Here is a 26,436-nt window from a genome sequence, read left to right as displayed (position 1 = left end):
TCTAGGGGTAAAAGTTACATAAGACTACGCCTACATGGATTTGAATAAGATGAATTTAACAATTCAATAGAGCTGTGTGTGTATTTATTTTTTACAGCATTTCTATGTCTCCATCTCTACACCCTTAGAACTGAAGATGACTATAGACCTCTATTTATAATTAAAGACAGTGGCAGTGATAAGAAACAAAGGAGGGAAATTTTATTTTTGTGTTTAAATATTTTAGCTATTGGGACAATAAATATAAAAACAAAATTTAAGCTGCACATAACATAATAACCACTTAACACTATAACCAGAGCAAATAGATTTTATTTAAATTCATTTTGTCAAAATACAGATATTTTTGTACAACGTATGTTGCTCTTTTTTAAAACTTAAAAGGTAGTAGTACATATTACAAGCATCTCTCTGGGTTTTATTTGTTGGTTTCATATACTACAATACAAAGCCTTTTAAAAAGAACATTGCATAAATCCTAAAATCACATGTTTACTTGAAAAGTTACTTTCATATAGAAGTTTTTTTCAATATTTTCTCTTAAATATTTTTATAATGGGATAAATGGAAGTAGGGATTTAAAGGTAAAATACTACCCAGCCAGCTATTTTTTTTTTTTAAGATTTTGTAGTGCATATATCCTTAACATTTTCTTCTGGATGAATATAATATTAACAGAAACATGTATTGCTGCATAAAATATAATTACAGAACTAACCATGAATATTGAACAGTTTGGTCTTCCCATGTGTTAATATTGTAGAACATCTTCTCAATTTTCCTGTTCTTTGAAAATTGTTTTGTTTTTGAAAAATTCTTTAACTTAATGATAGTTGTTTATAGAGTTCAAAGAAATGTCTGAGAATACTATTTTCTATACAAGCGAGGCCTTGACACTCTAAAGCTGAGGTCACATTTTATCAATATGATAAATATTTACTATTTTATTATATAGATTGTATATGAAATTACAATATTTTACTGGTAACAAATTTAGTAAGACAATACGTTAAAAATACTAAATTTGTATGTGTGCTTTATAAGATGGTACTGTAAAAGAGTAAGTCTGTGAAAATTTTAATATACTGTGATCAGCATAAAATATTATGTAAATCAGTTATTTTTTTAGCCCTAACCCAGTAATAGCCTTCCTATTGTTAAAATGAGGTATTATTTAGCTATTTGGTATATTTTTGAATAAGAGAATGATGTCTTACTGAAAAATCAGACTTCATATTTTAAGCTTTAGATGTTTTCTTTTATATTGTATTTCAGAAAATAGAGTACCTTTTGTGTTTTGAAATAGAAAATGTTCTTCTCCTATTCTTAACTTAAAAATTACCAATGCTTTTACAACCTTTCATACCTTGGTCACTATTGATTTCCCTTAAAAATTTTAGTAATGAGGCTAAACCTAGACTATTGGATTTCCACTTATATTATCAGCTGCAACAACACATACATTTAACACCTATATGTAATTCATGTTTGAAAACTTGCTTTAACTTCACAAATGAAATTATAACTACATATTAAAATGACACAATAATGTTCATGTTTGATTACTAATTGAAGGAAATAACACGTTTCTTCTCTTCTTCCGAATCCATTTTGTGAAATGACCAGTTTCACTCCTATTGATAAAGATAGCTTTATGGCAGCTTCACCACCACAACACATGCACCAGCTCTTCCAATGTTGACAGGAACTTCCTAACAGAGAAAAAAAAGAAAAAGTAAGGAAAGAAATTCTGTCTTAATGAACTTTGTCTTCAGCATAATATATATATATATAAACCATGTTGGAGTTGAACAAGTCCTTAGCTATTCTGGTCCAACCTTCACCTGGTATAAAGATGGAAATTGCAGCCCAAATAACTGTCCAGTGTGGTGGAAAGAATATATTATTTAAATGATGTAGAGCTGAGTCTGAGAAGCAGGTGATTTTGGTCGATAATTTTCTCATTTGAAAAATTACAGCTAATAAAAATTACACCTAAAATTATTAGCTTGAAATCCTTCGAGGTTTTTGTTAGGGTTAAGTGAGATAATGAACAAAAATAATTTGGCAGATAGTGATTATAATTCCAGTATTTGTTAGTTCTCTTTCACTCTTTCCAAGGTCACACGATGAAACAGTGAAAATCCAGGAATAGAATCTAGGTCCTTTAAGCTACTGGTCTGCAATTTTCAGAAAAGTAAATTCCACAAGCTTAGGAAACATTTTGATTATTGTATTTGACTTAACAACTCCTGTTTGCTATTTTTTTTTCTTCCATTCCTAGTTGGTTCTAAACACTGATAAAATAAGGAGCTACCTACATGGCAGAATTTGAGTGTTTCTGAGGGTCTTAACAAATCAAATTGTTGGAGGAGATAGAAAGCCATTGTCAGCTGTCATTATATTAATACATATTTATTGAGAACAGTAACCAGCTTACTGTGTAGAATATAGAACAGCATGAAGTCAGTATAAGGGAAGGTGAAGTTAAATACAAAATAAAAATGTTTGCCTGTTTGTGGAAATGATGAGGAGTTAATCATACTTTATTATTTTTTTATTAAGCCGCCATTTAATTAACAGAACACCATTAGATATTTTTTTTAATAAATGCAGTGTTATCACTAGAAAAAAATGTCAAAAGCATCAAGTTTGCCTTTAGCATCCCCAAGATGTCTTTCTTGTACTCTCCTTAGAATTTCTTCTGTTAGATACCCAGCATTCTTGAGAGGGTTTAATCCAGTCTCTCATTGTTCACTAAATTCCTTGAATGACTGATTAAGAATTAAGACTGTTGTAGTTTATACAATCTCTATAAAAGGGGACTGAAAAAAATTTTCCCTGGTCAACAACCAATAAGAAGGCACAGATATTTGTTGATAAGGACATTGCACTTTGGTTCTCAAGTCATAATACATACTTAGAAAGTTGGCCAGATAAGTCTTCCAAATTATTGAATTGGATTCACTTGAGTAAAGCTTTTGAATTATCAAATTGGATTCACTTTTCTATGAAAGGAATGAGTCCATAAAGCCAAGAGAATGTTCTGTTCTCTTTCATATAAGTATTGATGGATCCTGCCAATGATAAATTAGATCAACTAACTGTATTCAATAGTATAGGTAAAGCAAATACTGCAAATTTCACTAAAAGATTCTGGGTAGGCCCTAATTCCAAACATATATTCTAAAGGCTTTTATTAAAACCTGAAATGTACTAATTTCAATACTTTAAATGACAGTACCTCTTTCCATTCATCTTTCTGTGCATCATATGACTCAACAGTGTTCAAATAAGTATGTCCATCATATCCTCCAACCACATAGAGTTTGTCTCCAAGGGGACATACAGCAACAGCATCTCGAGGAACACTCAGAGGTGCTACAGTTGACCATGAATCATTTTTTGGATCATACCTTAAGAGTTTAGGAAGAAAATTAAAAGATGAAGTCCAATAATGTTAAAAATAAGACATTAATAAAATGTATACTTACCCAATATAAGGAATTAAAAACATCTTATAAATAGCAAGTTTAGTCTATTAAATGTTCAAAATAAGTACATGACAAAATTCTTTTCAACCATAAGACATCACTCAAAGCATATCAAAAATGTATTTCCTTTCCAAAGTACTATGCATCCTTTGATTAGTACTTAGATTCTCTATGAGGAAATTTCACATATTAGCATCTTATCATTACGAGAAAAATGTCCCCTCTCTCTTTTAGTATGCTGGTTGGAAACCTTTTGTTTTTCTCTTATTCTTTGTTTGTCAAAAGTTTTTTGTGAGATGCCTTATCTTGTTCATGTGAGAGCCCACATTTCAAGTAAATCTGAATATAATTGCCTCCTTGTTTTGTAGAATGTAGTACCCTGGTTTTAGTATTATTTGTAGTTAGACTGACCATAGTTTTATCCTATCATTTTCCCCATGAGTGTTCCAATTTATCTTCACAGGAGGAATTTTTCCCATTTTAATCTGAAGTTAACTCTTTATCCCTAAACCTTTTCTGTAAGCTAAATGAAAGAGAATTCAGTAAGTAATAAAACCTTCTCCAGGAATTCTTTCCTAAAATTTGAAGCCTTAAAAAAAAAATACTAAAATCTGAAAGGGGTGGGCAATGAAAAAAAACTTACATAATTATACGTGAAAATGTTCTCTGCTTTTATATTGGCCTATTTGTAAAACCCAGTGAAAAAAGTTTATTTTACAGAATAATTTTTTATTTATTACCTTCTACTAATTTTCTTATATTTCTATTACCTCTTTTATTTCTGTTTTCATCTCTTAAGATATATTTGAAATTATCTGATCTCAGCTTCCATTTGAACTTGGTCTCACATCTAGTAATATTTTTAATAATATCTGAAATCAGCAAGAATTAAAATAACCTCAGTGTTCCATACATATTGTTGATTGTCATGTAGTGTATCATCTTCAATTCTGCTGTTATAATAAAACCCAGAACCAGAAAATCCATAACTGTATGATTTAGCTAAGCTAAATGTTCAACACATTTGCTATTACTAATTGGTGCTCTCCTCAACTAACAGACTACATACATAAATGAATGGTGAACCAGGGCTCACAGAAGGATTTCCTTACAAATTTGCATCTAAACTTGACTTTCCTGTATGTGCATAATAATTAATGCTCAAAGATCTGTCTAATATTAATATTATCTTGCTATTGTTTGATTAACAAGAGAGATTTGGGTAACATTGAATCTTTTGAAGAAAATAATTGGCAATAAGGTTATTATCTGTAAAGACAAACAGGAGAAGTTATTAAAGAAAAAGCACTTATTTGTGGAACATAAGGAATAATATGGAGGGCATTAGGAGAAGGAAGGCAAGGATGAAGGGGGGGAATCAGAAGGGGAGACGAACCATGAGAGACTCTGGACTCTGAGAAACAAACTGAGGGTTTTAGAGGGGTGGGGGACTGGGTTAGCCCGGTGATGGGTATTAAGGAGGACACGTACTGAATGGAACACTGGGTGTTATATGAAAACAATGAATCATGGAACACTACATCAAAAACTAATGATGTACTGTATGGTGACTAATGTAACAAAATAAAATAAAATTTTAAAAAAGTTAGCCACTATATCACTTTAAAATTAAAATAACATCATATCTCTCCCTTTTTATTTTTGTTTTTCTGTCTCTCCTTACTTTGAATAACAGTATATATATTCTAGTAGAAACAAGATGGAGCTGAAGTAAAGAGAATTAGCTATGGACTTATTCCTACACTTAGAGAAATTAGGAATAATTTGCTTGACTACTTTACCTCAGTTTTCTCATCAACATTATAGAAATAGTAATCCCTGAATCAACCAACTTGTTTATGTGATGATTTTAGAAACATTTAAATTATCACCTTAAATAATTGAATGAGATTCTTAAAGTACTGAGTAGGCCAACATTGTTTTAGTTGTAGAAAACAGTCAGAAAAATTGTCTCAGACATAAAAATGAGGATTATCTGATTCCATAGAATGTGAACTTTTGATTGGTTTTCTACTAATAGAACTATTTTACAATTCTGTAGGTGTTAAGTTGTAGAAAACTGTTTTCTTGTACAAATGAATTTTGCCTAATGGAGATAGAATTAATTTCCACCATGTAGAAATGACCACCAAAGATTAAATTTTACTCTCCATAGGTTATTAACTACTTTTGCACCTATTAACAATTTTTTTCAGTATTCCTAATTGTCTATATGTCTTTTCTTCAAAGACCCTTTTGAACCAGTTTTAACATCTTATGGGTTACCTCATTAATTAATGAATCATAAAATCCTTGGCCCATGTTAATTTTATATTTGTATGAAGTCATAATTATAATATTTTGAAAATTATATTTTAACATTAACCATTTTCTCAAGGTCTTTTCAAAGAAAATGCCAATAAGGGGATAATAATAGTAATAACAATAATGATCATTACAAAAATAATACAAACAAAAACAACCATCAACTAACTTCTGCTGAGTACTTAACAGGTACAAGACAATGTACTAAGTTCATTATCATTTATTATATTGTACTCTATGGGATTGACACTGTAATTATTCCCTTTTTTTCACATGAGGAAACTGGTGTTTGTGGATGTAAAATAACTGGATCAAGGTCACCTAACTTGTAAATAGTGAAATTGGGATTTGAACTTAGATTTGTGTGTCTTCAAACAAAATACTTTTAACTAGTATGCTATATATTTTTTAGTACATGTGAAGTGCTTTTTTCCCTTAAATTTTTTAAAGATTTATTTATTTATTTGAGAGAGAGCACAAGTGGTGTGAGGGGCAGGGGGAGAAGCAGGTTCTCTGCTGAGCAGGGAGCCTGATGAGGGACTCTACCCCAGGACTCCAGGAGCATCACCTGAGCTGAAGGCAGATGTTCAATTGACTGAGGCACCCAGGTGCCTCTCCATTAAATTTTTTAACTGTATCTGAATTTTTAAAAAAATCAGTATATTTGGAAATGTAATTATGTCAGTCAATAAGGTTAAACATTTAATTATTAGGATGTTTGTATATATTTAATTTTGTAGTTTGCACTATGAATTTTATCAAAAAATATGAACTGAGTTTATGTTTTTCTAGTTGTGTGTGTAAATGTCTATTTAAAATAGTATTGACACTTTAAGAAATTGTTAGGTTATTTTTATAGTGAACAGTCTGTTGTCCTAAAATAGAGCCCAACTCCTTTCTCTTTCAGGTATTAATGTACAATTCCACAATGTCAGGTGTTCATAAAGTAAAGCCAGGGAAATGTTGGCATAGTAAGAGGTTATAAGATGGTTATTTAATTAAAATATTTTGTGTATTCTAGATATTTTTTCTTATGAAATGTGTCCTTTTCCTTACCAAACTTAGTTTTGTAGACCTATACATTTAGGTACAAGGAACCAAGCAAATGCAACACAAGTTATACCATTAAGATCTAACAAAAAGCCTTCAAAGCTGTAGTGAAACAAAACATGGATTCTAACATCCATAACAAAAATCTCTTACTAACTTGGATTTATTACAAGAAAATTGCTGTCATAAGGGCTTAAGGCATTATATCTGTCTATATATTTACATGATTTAAGTTTTAATTAAGGTGAAATTTTTGTGAATTCAGGTTGTTTTCATAGTAACAAAACTTCATGACCTTTTATTTACTAGATATAATCATATAACTGAGATATCACACAGTCAGAAGTGACAGCTCTGATCTCAGGCTAGTAAAATCCATGGGAAGTAGTACTACACATGTCTTGTGAAAGATATAGGGATATTACAGATATACATAGAACTGGAGCAAGAGATTACTGCTTGAAGATTATAATAGAAGAACTATGGCCTAAGAAGCATCATGGCTGAGACTCTTAAACAAAATAAGACATTTATTTTTTAATATTTATTTATCTATTTGAGAGAGAGAGAGAGAGAAAGTAGGGGCAGAGGGAGATAGAGAGAATCTCAAGCAGACTTCCTGCTGAGTGTGGATCCCGATGCAGGGCTCGATTTCACAATCCTAAGATCATGACTTGAGCAGAAATCAAGAGTCAGATGCTTAACTCACTCAGCCACCCAGGTGCCCCAACAAAGAATCAAAAGCACACACTCATAAAATGGTCCAGGAAAAACACACCTAAGAAAGGTCTGAAAAGGCCTCAAGTCTTCATGCTGGCTTGATCCCAGTCACAGAACATAACCTGCTTATTAGTGAGGTTTCCCTATGAATGGAGCTTATCTTCAGAGACTGGGAAAGGTATCTGTTATTTCAAATGCCCAGTTTTCCACAAAAGATCACAAAGAATACAAATGAACAGGAAAGTGGGTTTCATTCAAAAACAAAACAAAACAAAACAACAACAAAGAAATCTCCAGAAACCATCCCTACAGAAACACAGGCTTCTGACTTACTTACAAGATAAAGCCATTAAGATGACTGTTTTATATATGCTCAAAGAGCTAAAAGAAAAACAGACTAAAGGGAACTAAAAGATCAGGAACAAAAAGAAAACTAAAAGAAATCAGTAAATGATAAATGAACAAAACAAGGACAATAACAAAGGGAAATAAATTATGAAGAACCAAACAGAAAATCTGGAGCTGAAAAAATAAAATCACTGAATTGAAAAATCACTAGAGGGGTTCAGTAGGTGACTCAGATGGGCAGAAGAAAAAATAAGTTAACTTGAGACAAGTCATTTAAAATGATCAAGTCTAGGGAGCAAAAAGAATAAAGAAAAGTGAACAGAGTCTAAGGGACTTATGAGACATCATCAAGTGGATCAACATAGGCATTTTGGAAGTCCTAGAAGAAGAGGAAGAGGAAGAAATAATATTTGAAGAAATAATAGTTAAAACTTCCAAAATTCTAAGTAAATATGAGTCTACAAATCCAAAAATCTAAGTGAACCTCAAGTAGGACAAATCTAAACAGACCCACACTGGGGTGATATAATAAAACTGTTGAACATCAAAAACGAAGAGATAATCGTGAAAGAGAAAAACATTTTTGACACACAAGTGATCCTCAATAAGAGTATGAACAAATTTCTCATTAGAGAACCGAAAGAAGTAGGAAGATACATTTAAAGTGCTTAAAGAAAAATCCTGTCAACTGAGAATTCTCTAACTGGCAAAATTGCCCTTCAAAAAAGAGGGAAATATTAAGACATTCCCAGATAAACAAGTAAAGGAGTTTATTACAAGCAAATCTGCCCTATAAGAAATTCTAAAGTTAGGGGTGCCTGGGTGGCTCAGTCGTTAAGTGTTTGCCTTCGGCTCAGGTTGTGATCCTAGGGTCCTGGGATCGAGCCCCATATCGGACTCCCTGCTCTGCAGGAAGCCTGCTTCTCCCTCTTCTGCTCCCCCTTCTTGTGTTCCCTATCTGGCTGTGTCTCTCTCTGTCAAATAAATAAATAAAATCTTTAAAAAAAAAAAGAAATTCTAAAGTTAGTCCTTCAAGTTGTAATTAAAAAAAAATACTAAACAGTAACTCAAAGTCATATGAATATATAAAGTTCTCTGGTAAAAGTAAAAACATGGACAAATATGAAAACTATTATTTTAATTTCAGTTTATATCTCTATTGTTTGTTTTTGTATAGGCCTTAAAAGACAAAAGCATGAAAATAATTAAAAACTATGTTAGTAGAGGGGTGCCTGGGTGGCTCAGTCAGTTTCTTGATTTTAGCTCAGGTCATGATCTCAGTGTTGTTGGACTGAGCTCTGCCTTGGGCTACATGCTCAGTGGAGAGTCTGCTTGAGATACTCTCCCTCTTCCGCTCCTTATGACCCCCCCCTCAAATACATAAATAAATCTTAAACAAAGCTATGTTAATACATACACAATATATAAAGACAATTTGTTATATCAAAAACATAAAGTAGGGAAGAGGGCAGACCTGTAAAGATTAGAATATTCTTATGCAATTGAAGTTAAGTTGGTATCAATTTAAAATAGACTGGTAAATTTTTAGGTTGTTACATGTAATCCCCATGATGACCACAAAAGAAATAATTTTAGAATATACAAAAAAAGGAATTAAGAGCATTATCAAAACTTGTCACTATGAAAAATCAACGAAACACAATGAAGGCAAGAAGATAGGATATGAGGGACAAAAAAGCTATAAAATATATGAAAACAAATAACGAAATGGCTATGTTAAATCTTTCTCAATAATCACTTTAAATGTCAATGGATTAAATTCCCCTATTAAATGCCATACCTTGGTAGAAGAATTAAAAAAAAAAAAAAAAACCAGAATCCAGCTATATGCTGTCTACAAGAGACTCATTTTAGATCTAAGGAAGCACATAGGTCAAAAGTGGAAGAACAGAAAAAAAATCGAGGTAAATTGTAACCAAAAGACAGTAAAGGTGAATATAATAATATTATACAAAATAGACTTTAAGACAAATGCTGTTATAATAAGAGAAAAAAAGCACATTATATAATGATAAAAAGGTCAATTTACAAAGAACGTATAACAATTATAGACATAAAAGGACCAAACACCAAAGTTTCTAAATACATGAAGGAAACATTGACAGAATTAGAGGGAGAAATAGCTCTACAGTAATAGGAGAATTTAATTCTTCATTTTTCATAATAGATTTAATGACCAGACAGAAGATAAATAAATACATAGAAGACTTGAACATTATAGACCATTTGAACCTAATTTATACATATATACATATATATACACAAAGATATATATATGTATATGTATTTGACAAAATCATATATATTTTCAACAACAAACAGCAAGTATATATATAAACACACATATATATAAACACATATATATTCTAATATGTTTTACCTAATAAAAACAGAAAAAACATTTTTTCTCAAGTAAACATGGAAAATTACCCAAGATAGAGCATATGTTAGCACATAAAACAAATTTTAATAAATTTAAAAAGTTGAAAACATGCAAGGTCTTTTCACAATGAAATAAAACTATAAATCAACAGCAAAAGGAAATCTGGAATAACCACAAATATATGAAAATGAAAGAACATGCACTTAAAAAAGCCAATGAGTCAAAGAATATAAGGAAATTAGAAAATGAAAATGAAAGCATGACATACCATATCTTATGGGATGTGGAAAAAGCAGGGCTATGTGGAAAATCTATGGCTATAAATGCTTCCATTAAAAAGAAAGAACAATTTCAAATCAACAACCTAACTTTACACCTTAAGAAAATATAAAAAGAAGAAAAACTAACCCCAAAGCTAACATAAGGAAGGGAATAACAGATTAGACAATAAACAAATAATGAAGAAAATTTAAAAATAGAGAAAATCAATGAAATTGATAGTTGGTTCTGCAAAATGATCAACCAAATTGATAAAACTTTAGCTAGATTGAATACCAGAAAAAGAGAAAACTCAATTGAAATCAACAATGAAAGAGGGGAAATTAGGATGTTTCAGTGCAAGATGGTAAGCTAGAAAGATCCTGAACTCACTTCCTCCAAAGAACACACCTAATTACACCAAATAAAGAACAATTCCTCCTGAATAAAAACTGAGGGCCAATGAACAGCTTCTGTACAACAAAAGAGAGAATGGCAAAGGAGAAATGCAAGAGAGAATGAGACACAGTAACAAAGGGAATCCCTAACCTCCACACTGCAAACTGCAGTATGGAAGGATAGTAAAGAGGGATTGGGAACAGATTTCTCCATCCTTGGACACAGAAAAGAAGTCACAATTTAAAAGACGAACTAGAATGTAAAAGAGACAGCACCAGAACACCACCAAATGGCAGAGGAACTAGAGCAATGCTTATCAGGTCAGAAGGACTAGAGAAGAACAGGTTTATGTCCCCCCTCTACCTTAAAAGTTCAGAAAGGATCAGGGTCCAGTGGTGATAACTGGTTTGCTGCCTCAGCAAGTCCCAATCACTTTGGGGCACAGAAAAAAAACACCACAGTTTACAAAGTTTGGGGAGCTGTGGGAATGCTCTCTGGGTCACTTTTCCTCCAAGGTAGGAGGTGTGGAGAAGTGAATCGGAGGGGATGTATTGGAGGAAAAACGTAGGTGGAGGAATGGAGAGAGTTTCCTTAAGCCAGCTACCAGAAAGTGATAGAGCTCTGGAGGGCAAAATCAGAACTTTTAAAAATCTACTCCAGTAGGAGACATCCCTGCCTTAAAATTGCTCAGTTGGCAAGGCAGGGCAGAATCCTAGGTGAGACACTGTGTCTTAGGATCCCAGGGTCATGGAAATAATGGGGGTGCCTGAGCCAGCAGAGTTCACAAGTATTGGAGCAGGGAAACCAGTGAGGGTCAGCAAGCCTGGGAGGGGGCTATCAGCCCGGTTTGTGATAAACGTTGAACAGCAGCACATTCAGGTGACCACTCTCCCCTTGGGCCCTGAAAAGGCAGAAATGTGGCCAACCTCAACCTTCCTCCAGGAGAGGCGGCATGGGTGCATGCACAATCAAGTGACCACTCTCTGGGCAGGCCCCTGCAAAGAGCAGAAACACGGGTGATCCTCTGCTTTCCCCCAGGAGGGGCAGCATGGGTGCTCACCAGAGGAGTCTGTAGAGTTTTTTTTTAATGTTTTATTTATTTATTCATGAGAGTCAGAGAGAGAAAGGCACAGGCAGAGAGAGAAGCAGACTCCCCGCCCAGCAGGGAGCCCGATGTGGGACTAAATCCCAGGACCCTGGGATCATGACCTGAGCCGAAGGCAGACGCCCAACCATCTGAGCCACCCAGGCGCCCCTGTAGAGTTTTGCACTCACAGAAGTGAAGATTGATTTTCCCTGAGGTTTTACTAAAGAGAAGGGGTTAAGATCTTTCAGCTCCAGGGCTAGAGATCAGGGCATAGCCATTTTTATCTTCATCCTCTGAAGTAGCACAGAAAACCTTCAGAGAAAATAAGCCACATAGAAGAACCCAAAACAGCTTACACTGAGACCAGCCCCCTGGCAAGAGGCAGTGCAAATGCGCCCAGGCAAAGACACCTGAAATTAAGTGCAGCAGGACCCTTTTCCAGAAGACGAGCTGTAACATCAGGAGAATAACAACTTTGCCAAACACACAGAACTGCAAAACTCCAGGGCTAGGGACAAATAGTATATAGAAGTCTAGGTTTTTTCTCATGATTCTTTTATTGTTCAGTTTAAAATTTTCTTTTTTTCCTATTTTTTAATTTAAATTCAATTAGCCAAATTATAGTACATCATTAGTTTCAGATGTAATGTTCAATAATTTATCAGTTTCATATAACACCAGCGCTCATCACATCACATGACCTCCTTAATGCACATCACTTTCTCAACAAGTTTCTTATTATATCAACTCTTTGTTCTTGTCTTTTTATTTAACTTTCATTCTTACATTTACATTTTATAGATATACTCTTCATTTTTGGCTTCATTACAATGTATTAATTTTATTTTTTTGTATATATACACTCATTATATATACATTTATATGTTATATATATATTATATATATATACATATATCTTTCTTTACAATTTTGGGATTTAGTGTCTTCTAACAAACAGACCAAAATACACCCAGGACCAAGTGGGTCACCTTGTTTTGTCCACCTTGGAGATTATAATCTTTCTTTCACCCCTTTTTTTTTCAATTTCGTTTCATTTTGGTTTCTGACCTCTTCAGATTTGTCTAGTGTGTATTTCAATTGGGTCATGGTTGATATTTCTGATTTTGTTGCTTTTATCCATTTTACTTTGCACCAAATGACTAGAAGGAGAAATTCACAACAAAGGAAAAAAACAGCAGTAATACTTTCTGCCACATATCTAAGTAGTATGTATATAAGTAAAATGTTAGAGCTGGAATTCATGATAATGATTATAAAGTTACTGGTTGTGCTTAAAAAAGCATAAAGGACACTAGAGAATCTCCTAGTGTAGAAATGAGATCTAATCAGGCCAAAATTAAAAATGCTCTAACTTAGATGCAATCTCAATTGGATGCTTTAACAGCTAGAGTAAATGAGACAGAAGAGAGAGTCAGTGACATGGAAGACGAGATGATGGAAAGGAAGGAAACTGAGGAAAAGAGAGAAAAACAATGAATGGACAATGAGGGGAGGCTTTGAGAAATCAGCAACACCATAAAGCAGAACAATATTAGAATAACTGGAGTCCCAGAAGAAGAAGAAAGAGAGAGAGGGGCTGAAGGTATATCTGAGCAAATCATAGCTGAGAACTTCCTTAATCTGGGGAAGGAAACAGGCATTCAAGTCCCAGAGGTAGAGAGAATGCCCCCCAAAATCAATAAAAATAGATAAACATCCTGATATATAACAGTAAAGCTTGAAAATTTCAGATCCTGAAAGCAGCTCAATGCAAGAGCTCCGTAACCTATAATGGTAGAAATATTAGACTGGCAACAGACCTATCCACAGAGAGCTTGATAGGCCAGAAAGGGCTTGCATGATATATTCAGGGTACTAAATGAGAAAAACATGCAGTCATTAATACTTTATCCAGCAAGGCTGTCATTCAGAATAGAAGGAGAGATAAAGACCTTCTAGGACAAACAGAAGCTAAAAAAATTTGTGATCACTAAACCAGCCCTGCAAGAAATATTAAAGGGGATCCTGTAAGTGAAGAGAGAGACCAAAAGTAACATAGACCAGAAAGGAACAAAGATAATCTACAGAAACAGGGACTTTACAGGTAATAAAATGGCACTATTTTCATATCTTCCAATAGTTACTCTGAATGTAAATGGGCTAAATGCTCCAATCAAAAGACACAGAGAATCAGAATGGGAAGGAAAAAAAAAAAAAGACCCATCCATATACTGTCTAGAAGAGACTCATTTTAACCCTAAAGACACCTCCAGATTGAAAGTGAGGGAGTGGGGAATCATTTAGCATGCCATTGCACATCAAAAGAAATTTGGGGTAGCAACCCTCATATCAGACAAATTAGATTTTATTTTATTTTTTTTAAAGATTTTATTTATTTATTTGAGAGAGAGAGAATGAGAGATAGCACGAGTGGGAAGAGGGTCAGAGGGAGAAGAAGACTCCCTGCCGAGCAGGGAGCCCGATGCGGGACTCGATCCCAGGACTCCAGGATCATGACCTGAGCCGAAGGCAGTCGCTTAACCGACTGAGCCACCCAGGCGCCCAGACAAATTAGATTTTAAACCAAAGACTATAGTAAGGGATGAAGAGGGACACTATATCATATTTAAAGGTTCTACCCAACAAGAAGATGTAACAATTACAAATATTTATGTTCCTAACTTGGGAGCAGGCAAGTATATCAACCAATTAATAACCAAATTAAAGCAATATTGATAATAGTACAATAATATTGGGGCATTTCAACACCCCACTGACAGCAATGGACAGATCATCTAAGCAGAAGATCAACAAGGAAACAAGGGCTTTGAATGACACACTGGACCAGATGGACTTAACAGATAAATACAGAGCATTCTATCCTAAAGCAACAGAATACAAATTCTTCCTGAGTGCACATGGAATACTCTCCAGAATAGATCACATACTGGGTCACAAATCAGGTTTCAACTAATACCAAAAGATCGGGATTATTCCCTCCATATTTTCAGACCACAATGCTTTGAAATTTGAACTCAACACAAGAGGAAATTTGGAAGGAACTAAAACACTTGGAGATTAAAGAGTACCCTACTAAAGAATGAATGGCTCAACTAGGAAATTTAAAAAAGAATTTTAAAAAATCATGGAAACTAATCAAAATGAAAACACAACTGTTCAAAATCTTTGGGATGCAGGAAAGGCTGTCCTAAGAGGGAAGTATATAGTAATACAAACCTTTCTCAAGAAACTGGAAGTTTCAAATACACAAGCTAATCTTACACCTAAAGGGTCTGGAGAAAGAAAAACATATAAAACCTAATCCAAGCAGGAGACGAGAAATAATAAAGAACAGAGTAGAGATCAATGAAATAAAAACCAAAAGAACAATAGAACAGATCAATGAAACTCGGTTCTTTAAAGAATTATTAAGATTGATAAAACCCTAGCCAGACTGATCAAAAAGAAAATAGAAAGTACCCAAATTAATAAAATAAAATCATGAATGAAAGAGGAGAGACCACAACCAACACCAAGGAAATATAATTTTAAAAATATATTATGAGCCACTGTATGCCAACAAATTAGGCGATCTGGAAGAAATTGACTCATTCCTGGAAACATATAAACTACCAGAACTGGAACCGGAAGAAATAGAAAATCTGAAGAGACCCATTACCAGCAAAGAAATTGACATAGTAATTAAAAATCTCCCAACAAACAAGAGTCCAGGGCTGGATAGCTTCCCAGGGGAATTCAACCAAACATTTAAAGAAGAACTAATACCTATTCTTCTGAAGCTGTTTCATAAAATAGTAAGGCAAGGAAAACATCCAAACTTGTTCTATGAGGGCAGCATAAAGAGTTCCAAACAAGCTGAACTCAAGGAGGTCCATATCACAACACAAAATAATTAAAATGTGAGTGGTTAAAGGTAAAGAGAAAACATTAAAAGCTGCAAGACAAAAGCAAAAATTTAGCTACAAAGGAAAACTTAAAAACAAAAAGTAAGCTACAAAGGAAAACTTATAAGGCTATCAACAAATTTTTTAGCAGAAACTTTGCAAATAAAAAAGGAGTGGCATGATGTATGCAAAGTGCTGAAAAGAAAAAAAAACTATGGCTACAAATACTCTGTTTGGTAAGTTTATCTTTCAGATTTGAAAAAGTAATAAAGAATTTTCCAAGACAATCAAAAGGTAAGAGTTCATCACTACTAAACCAGTCTTACAAGAAATGAAGAGACTTTTATAAATGGAAAACAAACGCCCATGATTACACTTAAGGACATTATGAATAAAAGAAGTAAAATATGACAACATATACATAAAACATGGATGAGGTAGTAAAAAAGAAGCAAAGAAAAAAGTTGTTTTTCCCCATAAGGATGTGTTTGAACTTAAATGGCCATCAAATTAATAGAGATTTCTATACACATAGGGTGTTATATAAGAACTTCATGGCAACCACAAGCCCAAAATCTATAATGGATTCCAAAACAATAGAAAGAAAGCCAAACAAAACATTACAGGATGTTGTCATTCACAGAGAAAGAGACCAAGGCAAGAAGAAAGAAACAGAAGAAATACAGAAACAACCAGAGAAAAGAACAACACAATTCCCATAAGTACATACCTATCAATATTTATTTTAAATATAAATGTCCTAAATGCTTCTATCAAAATCCATAGGGTGGCAGAATAAATTTTTATAAGTAAATACTTATCAATATTTAAATATAAATGTCCTAAATGCTTCTATCAAAAGACATAAGATGGCAGACTAATTTTTTCCAAAGACCCATTTATTTTCTGCTTACAAGAGACTAACTTCATACTTAAAAACAGATACAGATTTAAAGTGAAGGGATGGAATAATATTATTTTCAACAATTTTTTGTACATTCAAATAAAATGTATATATTTTTTTCTTTTATTTTTTTCTTTTTTTTTTGAAATTTTTCATTATTTTCAGTTAGCCAACATATAGTACATGGACTAATATTCACCATACCTATGGAAGTGAGAAAAAAAAAAAAACCTGGGTAGCAACCTTATCAAAATAAAAGTAAATTATAAAACAAAGACTGTAACAAGAGAAAAAGAATGCTATTAATTATAAGGGGACCAATCAAAAAGAAAAGTATAAATATCCATGCACCCAACACTGGAGCATCTAAATACATAAGGCGAATATTACTGGAGATAGAGAAATTTATGGTAATACAATAATAGGGGAATTTATCACCCCATTTGTATTAATGCAGAGAATATCCAGGCATGAAATCAATAAGGAGACGGTGTCTTTCAATGACACATTAGACAAGATGGACATAACAGATATATACAGAACATTCCATCCAAAAACAACAGAGTACACATTCTTTTCAAGTGTACATGGAATATTCTCCAGAGTAGATCACATGCTAGGCCACAAAACAAGCATCAATAAATTTAGGAAGACTGAATTCATACCATGGATCTTTTTTGACCACAAAAATATGAAACTAAAAATGATACACAAGAAAAATAAAACTGTAAAAACCAGGAAAACATAGAGGCTAAAAAACAAGATTCTAAATAACCAGTGCATCAATGAAGAAATTAAAGAAGAAATAAAACAAAACTAAATGGAGGCACGTATGGTAGCTCTATTTTCAACTTTTTGAGGAACCTCCATACCGTTTTCCAGAGTGGCTGCACCAGCTTGCATTCCCCCAACAGTGTAGGAGGGTTCCCCTTTCTCCACATCCCTGCCAACATCTGTCGTTTCCTGGCTTGTTAATTTTACCCATTCTGACTGGTGTGAGGTGATATCTCATTGAGGTTTTGATTTGGATATCCCTGATGCTGAGCAATGTTGAACACTTTTCCATGTGTCTGTTGGTCATTTGGATGTCTTCTTTGGAGAAATGTCTGTTCATGTCTTCTGCCCATTTCTTTATTGGATCATTTGTTATTTGGGTGTTGAGTTTAAGAAGTTCTTTATAGATTTTGGATATGATCCCGCAATTGCATTACTGGGTATTTACCACAAAGATACAAATGTAGTGATCTGAAGGGGTACATGCACCCCGATGTTTATAGCAGCAATGTCCACAATAGCCAAACTGTGGAAAGAGCCAAGATGTCCATTGACAGATGAATGGATAAAGAAGATATGGTATATATATATATATATGTATATATATATATATATATATATACACAATGGAATATCATGAGGCCATCAAAAGGAATGAGATCTTGCCATTTGCAATGACGTGGATGGAACTGGAGGGTGTTATGCTGAGTGAAATAAGTCAATCAGAGAAAGATATGTATCATATGACCTCACTGATATGAGGAATTCTTAATCTCACGAAACAAACTGAGGGTTGCTGGAGTGGTGGGGGGTGGGAGGGATGGGGTGGCTGGGTGATAGACACTGGGGAGGGTATATGCTATCTTGAGTGGTGTCAATTGTGCAAGACTGTTGAATCACAGATCTGTACCTGAGAAACAAATAATACAATATATGTTAAAAAAAATAAAAGAAGAAGAGGATAGCAGGAGGGGAAGAATGAAGGGGGGAGAATCGGAGTGGGAGACGAACCATGAGAGATGATGGACTCTGAAAAACAAACTGAGGGTTCTAGAGCGGAGGAGGGTGGGGGATGGGTTAGCCTGGTGATGGGTATTAAAGAGGGCACGTTCTGCATGGAACACTGGGTGTTACACGCAAACAATGAATCATGGAACACTACATCAAAAACAAATGATATAATGTATGGTGATTAACATAACATAATAATAATAAAAAAAGAAATAAAAATTCTAGCAGCTAAATAAAATAAATGGAGGCAAATAAAAATAAAAAACACATTGTGCCAAAATATTTGAGATGCAGTGAAAGTAGTGCAAAGAGGAAAATATATAGCAATAGATGCCTATATCAAGCAATAAGAAAAAATCTCAAATAAACAATATAACCTTATACCTAAAGGAGTTAGAAAAAAGAACAATAACAACAAAAAAATCCCAAGGTAGGTAAAAGATATTATTAAAGATCAGAGCAGACATAAATGACATAGACTAAAAACAAAAAATAGAAAAGAATGAATAAAACTAAGAGTTGGTTCTTTGAAAAGATAAAAAAAATTGATAAACCCTTAGCCAGACTCATCAAAAGAAAAAGAGAAAGGACCCAATAAATAAAATCAGAAATGAGAGAGAAGTTACCTGACACCACAGAAACACAAAAAAATTATAAGAAAATACTATGAAAAATTATGTGTCAACAAATTGGACAACCTAGAAGAAATGCATAAATTCCTAGTAGCATACAATCTTCCAAAACAGAATCACAAGATATATAAAATCTGAAAATTCCAATTATTAGTAACAAAACTGAATCAGTAATCAAAAAAAAAATCAAAAAATAGCTGTCTAGACCCAGATAGTTTAGTAAATTCTACCAAGCATTTAAAGAAGAGTGGATATCTACTGTCCTCAATGTATTCTGAAAAATATAAGAGGAAGGGAAGCTTCCAAATACATTATATGAAACCAGTATTATTCTGATACCAAAACCAGACAAAGGCACCAAAAAAACAAACAAAAAACTAAACTACAGGCCAATATCCCTGATGAATATAGACGCAAAATCCTCAACAGAATATTAGCAAATAATATTCAGCAATATATTAAAAGGATCATTCACCATGATCAAGCCGGATATATTCCAGAGATGAAAGAATTGTTCAGTATTCACATATCAATCAACATGACATATCACATTAACAAAGCAAAGGATAAAATCACGTGATTGAAGACTTCTAGGGAATATGGGGGAGTGGGAGGACCCTAAACACACCTTGTTCTATGGATACAACTAGATAGCACTCACAACAGTGTAAATAACCCAGAAAAAAACCAAAACTTCTAGAACACATTCTCTACATCTAAATGTAGAGAAGAGGCCACACCAGTGGGCAGGAAGGGCAGAGATGTGGTTGGGAGATAAAGGGGCCTACAGGTCTGTCCATGGAAAGAAAAGATGCCAGAGACATAGAAAGTGGAAAGAACAGACCCTCACATCAGGCACTCCAGGCATAGGGAACCTGTATGGGGAAGATGAATCCCCATTATATTTGGTCTTGAAAACCAGAGGGCGACATTTCACAAGTTCTTATAATCAGCAGGGCTTAACATCTGGAAATTTAAAAATTAGCAGGCTTGGCTAAGAGTGACCTAGGAGGGCAAGAGGAGACTGAGTCCCTGACCTTAAAGTGAGAGCACAAAAAACAGCTTTACTGAGATACAGCATCGAAGCAGTAGTTTGAAAAACACCTGGGGTATGCAGGAATGAGTTTTGTTTACTAGTCTCAGAGCATGTGCTGGAGGTGCAGGATCCTTAGGAGACTTCCCAGGAACAAAGGAGCTGGCAGACACCATTTCCCTCCCCTGGACCCCAGTCTAGACACACACAAACGTTGAGAACCAGCACACCACCACCAATTGCTACTGAATTTGCCAACAGCATGTTCCATCTCCACATACTCCTGTGGACCTGCCCCCTCCAGTCCTGCTTCAGGAGTTTTCTAAAGTGGCTCAAGGTCCCCTTCCACAGCTGACTGTGCAAACATTTTTAACATTGTGCACTCTACCCCTGGGTTTTCCTGAGGACATATAACTTCTAATACGCACTTGCCAGAGGCCATCCAAAGGAGTGCCACAAACCTGGCAATGTGCAAACAACCATGACAGGAGCCAGTACCACTCCAAGGTGACTCCTGTCCCAGGAGAATGGGAAGATAATCACATACACAAGTCCAACTGCTGCCCAGGAGTGAGCTGGGGGCAGACATCTGATCTGACTACAGGACCTACCCACAAATGAAAGCTTCTCAGGGGATAACACAAGGAAAGTGCTCTGCAGGTCAGGAAAATGCCTGGTCTGACTCAAGCCCAAGGAAGACACAGATGGGCCAACTAACAACACAGGGACCAAATACTGCCCACCATAGGCAAAGAAAGACATTGCAGATTCCTGGACTGAAGGCAAAAACAGCTCAGCCACAATAGCAGGGTGCAGGCAACACACATAGGAGGCAATCTTGAAGCAGCAGGTTCTGGTGAACAAGGGACATTGCACTGCATGGCACTACAGGACCTCTTCTTCATAAGGCTACTTCTTTCAAGAGCAGAAAATGTACCTGACTTTCCCAATAGTTAGAAATAGACAAAAAGAATTAGAAAAAATGAGACAGAAGAATATATCACAAATGAAAAAAAAAAAACAAGACAAAATCACAGCCAAAGAGCTAAATGAAACAGAGATAAGTAATATGCCTGATATAGAATATGAAGTAATGGTCAAAAGGTACACATGGACTTGAGAAAAGAGTGCAGGACATCAATGAAACCCTTAAAAAAGAGATAAAAACCATAAATAAGAACCAATCAGAGAAATAAAACTCAATAATTGAAATTAAACATACACTGATGGGAATAAATAGTAGACTAGAAGAGGGAGAGGAGCAAGATGGCAGAGGAGTAGGAGACCTGGATTTCGTCTGGTCCCAGGAATTCAGTTGGATAGGGATCAAACTATTATGAACACCTACAAACTCAACAGGAGATCAAAGAAAAGAATAGCAACAACTCTCTGAACTGAGAAGTGACCCCTTTCTGGAAGGTAGGATGTGCGGAGAATTAAATCCAAGGTGATATTCGGGAGGATAGACGGCGGGGGAGGGGACCTCCATCAGCCGCTACTGATAAGTGATAGAGCAGCAGAGCACAGAATTGGAACTTTTAGAAGTCGGTTCCGCTGAGGGACGTTGCTCCAGGGGCTAAGCGGGGGGTGAAACCCTCACTGGGACAGTGTGGTCTCAGGACCCTCGGGATCACAGAAAGACTGGGGGTGCCTGAGTGCAGCAGAGCTCTCAGGTAACAGAGCAGGGAAGCTGGCTGCAGAGACAGAGCTGAAGAGTGGGCTTTTAGCTCGGGGTTGCCATAAACTGTGATCCGCAGCACAGTCGGGCCACTGCACTTACAGCAGGGACCCAATAAGTGGCAGATCCGGGGAGACTCCCCATCCTCTCCAGGAGGAGCAGTGCAGGAGCGCACTGCAGGGATCTGCTGGGTTTGGAGACTCCACACGGGGTTGTGCGCCGGAGATAGAAATGATTGGTCACTGGCCGGGTGAGCATTGAGTGCGGCTGGAGACCTGGGAGATGGAAGTGATTGACTGCTTTTCTCCGGGGACTCACTGAGGAGTGGGGCCCCAAATTCTCGGCTCCTCTGGAGTGGAGATTGGGAGGCTGACATTTTCACTCTCATCCTCCAAAGCTGGACGGAAAGCTTGCAGGGAACAAAAGCTCCTGAGAACAAACCCGAGCAGATTACTTAGCTCGGAGCTGGCAAGTGCGGGGCAATTCCGCCTCCAGCAAAGACATTTGGGAACTACGGCAACAGGCCCTCCCCAAGAAGATCAGCAAGAACAGCCAGCCAAGACCAAGTTTGCCGATCAATGAGAACGGCAGAACTCCAGAGCTAGGGGAACACTGCACACAAAATTCATGGCTTTTTTTTACAATGATTCTTTAGTCTTTCAAAGTTAATTTTTTTTTAACTTTTCTTTCTCCCTTTTTCAACCAACATCTTATCAATGCCTTTTTTTAAAAACATTTTTTATTTTTCATTTTTAGAGTCATATTCTATCCCTTCGTAGTAGTTACCCTTATTTTTGGCATATATTTGTTCTCTCTTTAAAATTTTGAGATACAGTTTCTTCTAACAGATCAAAATATACCCTAAATCTCTAGTGTATGGCTTTGTTCTAATCTCCTGCCTGATCACATTCTCTCCCTTTTTTTTTCTTTTCTTTTTTAAATCCTCCTCTTTCTTTTCTCAACCAACTTCTTATCTTATCAATTCATTTTATAAAATCTTTTATAATTTTCATCTTTACGGTCATATTCCATCCCTTCAGTGTATTAACCCTTATTTTGTACATATATAAGTTTTTCTTTCTTTAAAATTTTGGGAGGCACGTTCTTCTACAGACCAAAATACGCCCAAAATCTAGTGTGTGGAACTGATTTTTGCACCAGCCTGATCATATTTGATCATATTCTGTTTTGGTTGTTTTATTCTGTTTTTGTTTGTTTTTATCTTTTTCTTTCTTTCCCTTTTCCCCCCACTCGTTTCAGGTCTTTTCTGATTTGTTTAGTGTATATTTTTCTGGGGACATTGTTACCCTGTTAGTATTTTGTTCTTTCATTCATCTATTCTCCTCTGGACAAAATGACAAGACGGAAAAACTCACCTCAACAAAAAGAACAAGAGGCAGCAGCGACTGCCAGGGACCTATCAATACAGACATTAGTAAGATGTTGGAACTAGAGTTCAGAATGATGATTTTAAAGATGCCAGCTGGGCTTGAAAAAAGCATAGAAGTTATCAGAGAAACCCTTTCTGGAGAAATAAAAGAATTAAATACAACCAAGTCAAAATCAAAAAGGCTATTAACGAGGTGCAATTCAAAAATAGAGGCTTTAACTGCTAGGATAAATGAGGCAGAAGAGAGAATTAGTGATATAGAAGACCAAATGATGGAAAATAAAGATGAGAAAGAGAGATAAACAACTCCTAGACCACGAGGGCAGAATTCGAGAGATAAATGATACCATAAGATGAAACAACAATAGAATAATTGGGATCCCAGAAGAAGAAGAAAAAGAGAGAGGGGCAGAAGGTGTATTGGAACAAATTATAGCAGAGAACTTCCCTAACTTGGGGAAGGAAATAGGAATCAAAATACAGGAGGCACAGAGAACCCTTCTCAAAATCAATAATAATAGGTCAACAACCCGACATCTAATAGTAAAACTTACGAGTCTCAGAGACAAAGAGAAAATCCTGAAAGCAGCTCGGGAGAAGAGATCTGTAACCTACAATAGTAGAATAATTAGATTGGCAACATACCTATCCACAGAGACCTGGCAGGCCAAGAAGGACTGGCATGATATATTCAGAGCAGTAAATGAGAAAAATATGCAGCCAAGAATACAATATCCAGCTAGGCTGAATCTGAAAAACAAACAGAGGGTTCTAGAGGGGAGGGGGATGGGAAGATGGGTTAGCCTAGTGATGAGTTTTAAAGAGGGCACATTCTGCATGGAGCACTGGGTGTTATATGCAAACAATGAATCATGGAACACTACATCAAAAACTAATGATATAATGTATGGTGATTAACATAACATAATAATAATAATAAAACAAAAGAAAAGAGAAGGTGAGATAAAAAGCTTCCAGGACAAACAATAACTAAAAGGAATTGACAAACATGAAACCAGCCCTACAAGAAATATTGAAAGAGGTCCTCTAAGCAAAGAGAGAGCCTAAAAGTAACATAGTCCAGAAAGGAACACAGACAATATACAGTAACAGTCACCTTACAAGCAATACAATGGCACTAAATTCATATCTTTCAATAGTTACCTTGAATGTAAATAGGCTAAATGCCCCAAATCAAAAGACACAGGCTATCAGATTGGATAGAAAAACAAGACCCATCGATATGCTGTCTGCAAGAGACTCATTTTAAACCCAAAGACACTCCCAGATTGAAAGTGAGGGGGTGGAAAACCATTTACCATGCTAATGGACACCAAAAGAAAGCTGGGGTGGCATTCCTTATATCAGACAAATGAGATTTTTAAAACAAACACTGTTATAAGAAATGAGGAAGTACACTATATCCTACTTAAAGGGTCTATCCAACAAGAAGATCCAACAATGGTAAATACCTATGCCCCTAACATGGGAGCAGCCAATTATATAAGCCAATTAATAACAAAAGCAAAGAAAAACCTCAACAACATTACAATAATAGTGGGAGACTTTAACAGCCCCCTCACTGAAATGGACAGATCATCTAAGCAAAAGATCAACAAGGAAATAATGACTTTAAATGACACACTGGAACAAATGGACTTCACAGATATATTCAGAACATTCCATCCCAAAGCAACAGAATACACATTCTTCTCTAGTGCCCATGGAACATTCTCCAGAATAGATGACATCCTGGTTACAAATCAGGTCTCAACCAGTACCAAAAGATTGGGATTATTCCCTGAATATTTTCAGAACACAGTGATTTGAAACTAGAACTCAATCACAAGAGGAAGGTCGGAAAGAACTCAAATACATGGAGGCTAAAGAGCATCCTACTAAAGAATGAATGGGTCACCAAGAAAATTAAAGAAGAATTAAAAAAATTCATGCAACCAATGAAAAGGAAAACACAACTATTCAAAAGTTTTGGGATACAGCAGTCAGTCCTAAGAGGAAAGTATGTAGCAATACAAACCTTTCTCAAGAAACAAGAAAGGTTTCAAATACACAACCTAACCCTACACCTAAAGCAGCTGGAGAAAGAACAGCAGATAAAGCCTAAACCTGGCAGGAAAAGAGAAATAATAAAGATCAGAGCAGAAATCAATGAAATAGAAACCAAAAGAACAGTAGAACAGATCAATGACACTAGCAGTTAGTTCTTTGAAAGAATTAACAAGATTGATAAACCCCTGGCCAGACTTATCAAAAAGTAAAGAGACAAGACCCAAATAAACAAAATCATGAATGAAAGAGGAGAGGTCGCAATCAACACCAAAGAAATACAATTATAAGAACATATTATGAGCAACTATTTGCCAGGAAATTAGATAATCTGGAGGAAATGGATGCATTCCTAGAGATGTATCAACTACCAAAACTGAACCAGGAAGAAATAGAAAACCTGAACAGACCTATAACCACTAAAGAAATTGAAGCAGTCTGCAAGATGGCGGAGGAGTAGGAGACCTAGATTTCGTCTGGTCTCAGGAATTAAGCTGAATAGGGATCAAACCATTCTGAACACCTACGAACTCAACAGGAGATCGAAGAGGAGAGTAGCAACAACTCTCTGAACAGAGAAGCGACCACTTACTGGAAGGTAGGACGTGCGGAGAAGTGAATCTGAGGCGATATTCGGGAGGATAGATGGCGGAGGAGGGGCCTCCGCTGGCCGCATCTGGCAGGTGATAGAGCCGCGGAGCACAAAATCGGGACTTTTAGAAGTCAGCTCCGCGGAGGGACGTCGCTGCAGTGGCTAATTCGGGGGTGGAATCCTCCCGGGACAGTGTGGTCTCAGGACACTTGGGGTCACAGAAAGACCGGGGGTGCCTGAGTGCGCCAGAGCTCCCAGGTATCAGAGTGGGGAAGCCAGCTGCAGAGACGGAGCCGAGGCACGGGCTCTCAGCTCGGGGTTGCCATAAACTGTGATCTGCGGCCCAGTCGGGCCACTGCTCCTCC

General features: G+C 35.7%; 1 protein-coding gene across 3 annotated transcripts in view; it reads right to left on the bottom strand.

Annotated features, from left to right (window-relative positions):
* Nucleotides 1-303: 303 nt before the first annotated feature.
* KLHL4 (kelch like family member 4) overlaps nt 304-26,436 on the bottom strand; it is a 163,707-nt gene continuing 137,574 nt past the window's right edge. For all 3 annotated transcript variants that reach the window (XM_025878094.2, XM_073880944.1, XM_025878161.2), the window contains 2 exons: nt 3,245-3,416; nt 304-1,712 (listed from right to left, as the gene is read on the bottom strand). In XM_025878094.2, the coding sequence (XP_025733879.1) occupies nt 1,653-1,712; nt 3,245-3,416 (232 nt within the window). In that variant the 3' untranslated portion in view covers nt 304-1,652. The remainder of the gene's footprint in view (nt 1,713-3,244; nt 3,417-26,436) is intronic.

The sequence above is a fragment of the Callorhinus ursinus genome, unplaced genomic scaffold (assembly GCF_003265705.2).
Source record: "Callorhinus ursinus isolate GAN/ISIS: 27379988/994484 unplaced genomic scaffold, GSC_fseal_2.0 scaffold40, whole genome shotgun sequence".
In the NCBI taxonomy this organism is placed as follows: domain Eukaryota; kingdom Metazoa; phylum Chordata; class Mammalia; order Carnivora; family Otariidae; genus Callorhinus; species Callorhinus ursinus.
The sequence above is the reverse complement of the archived record's forward strand: the minus strand, read 5'-3'. Positions and strand labels throughout refer to the sequence as shown.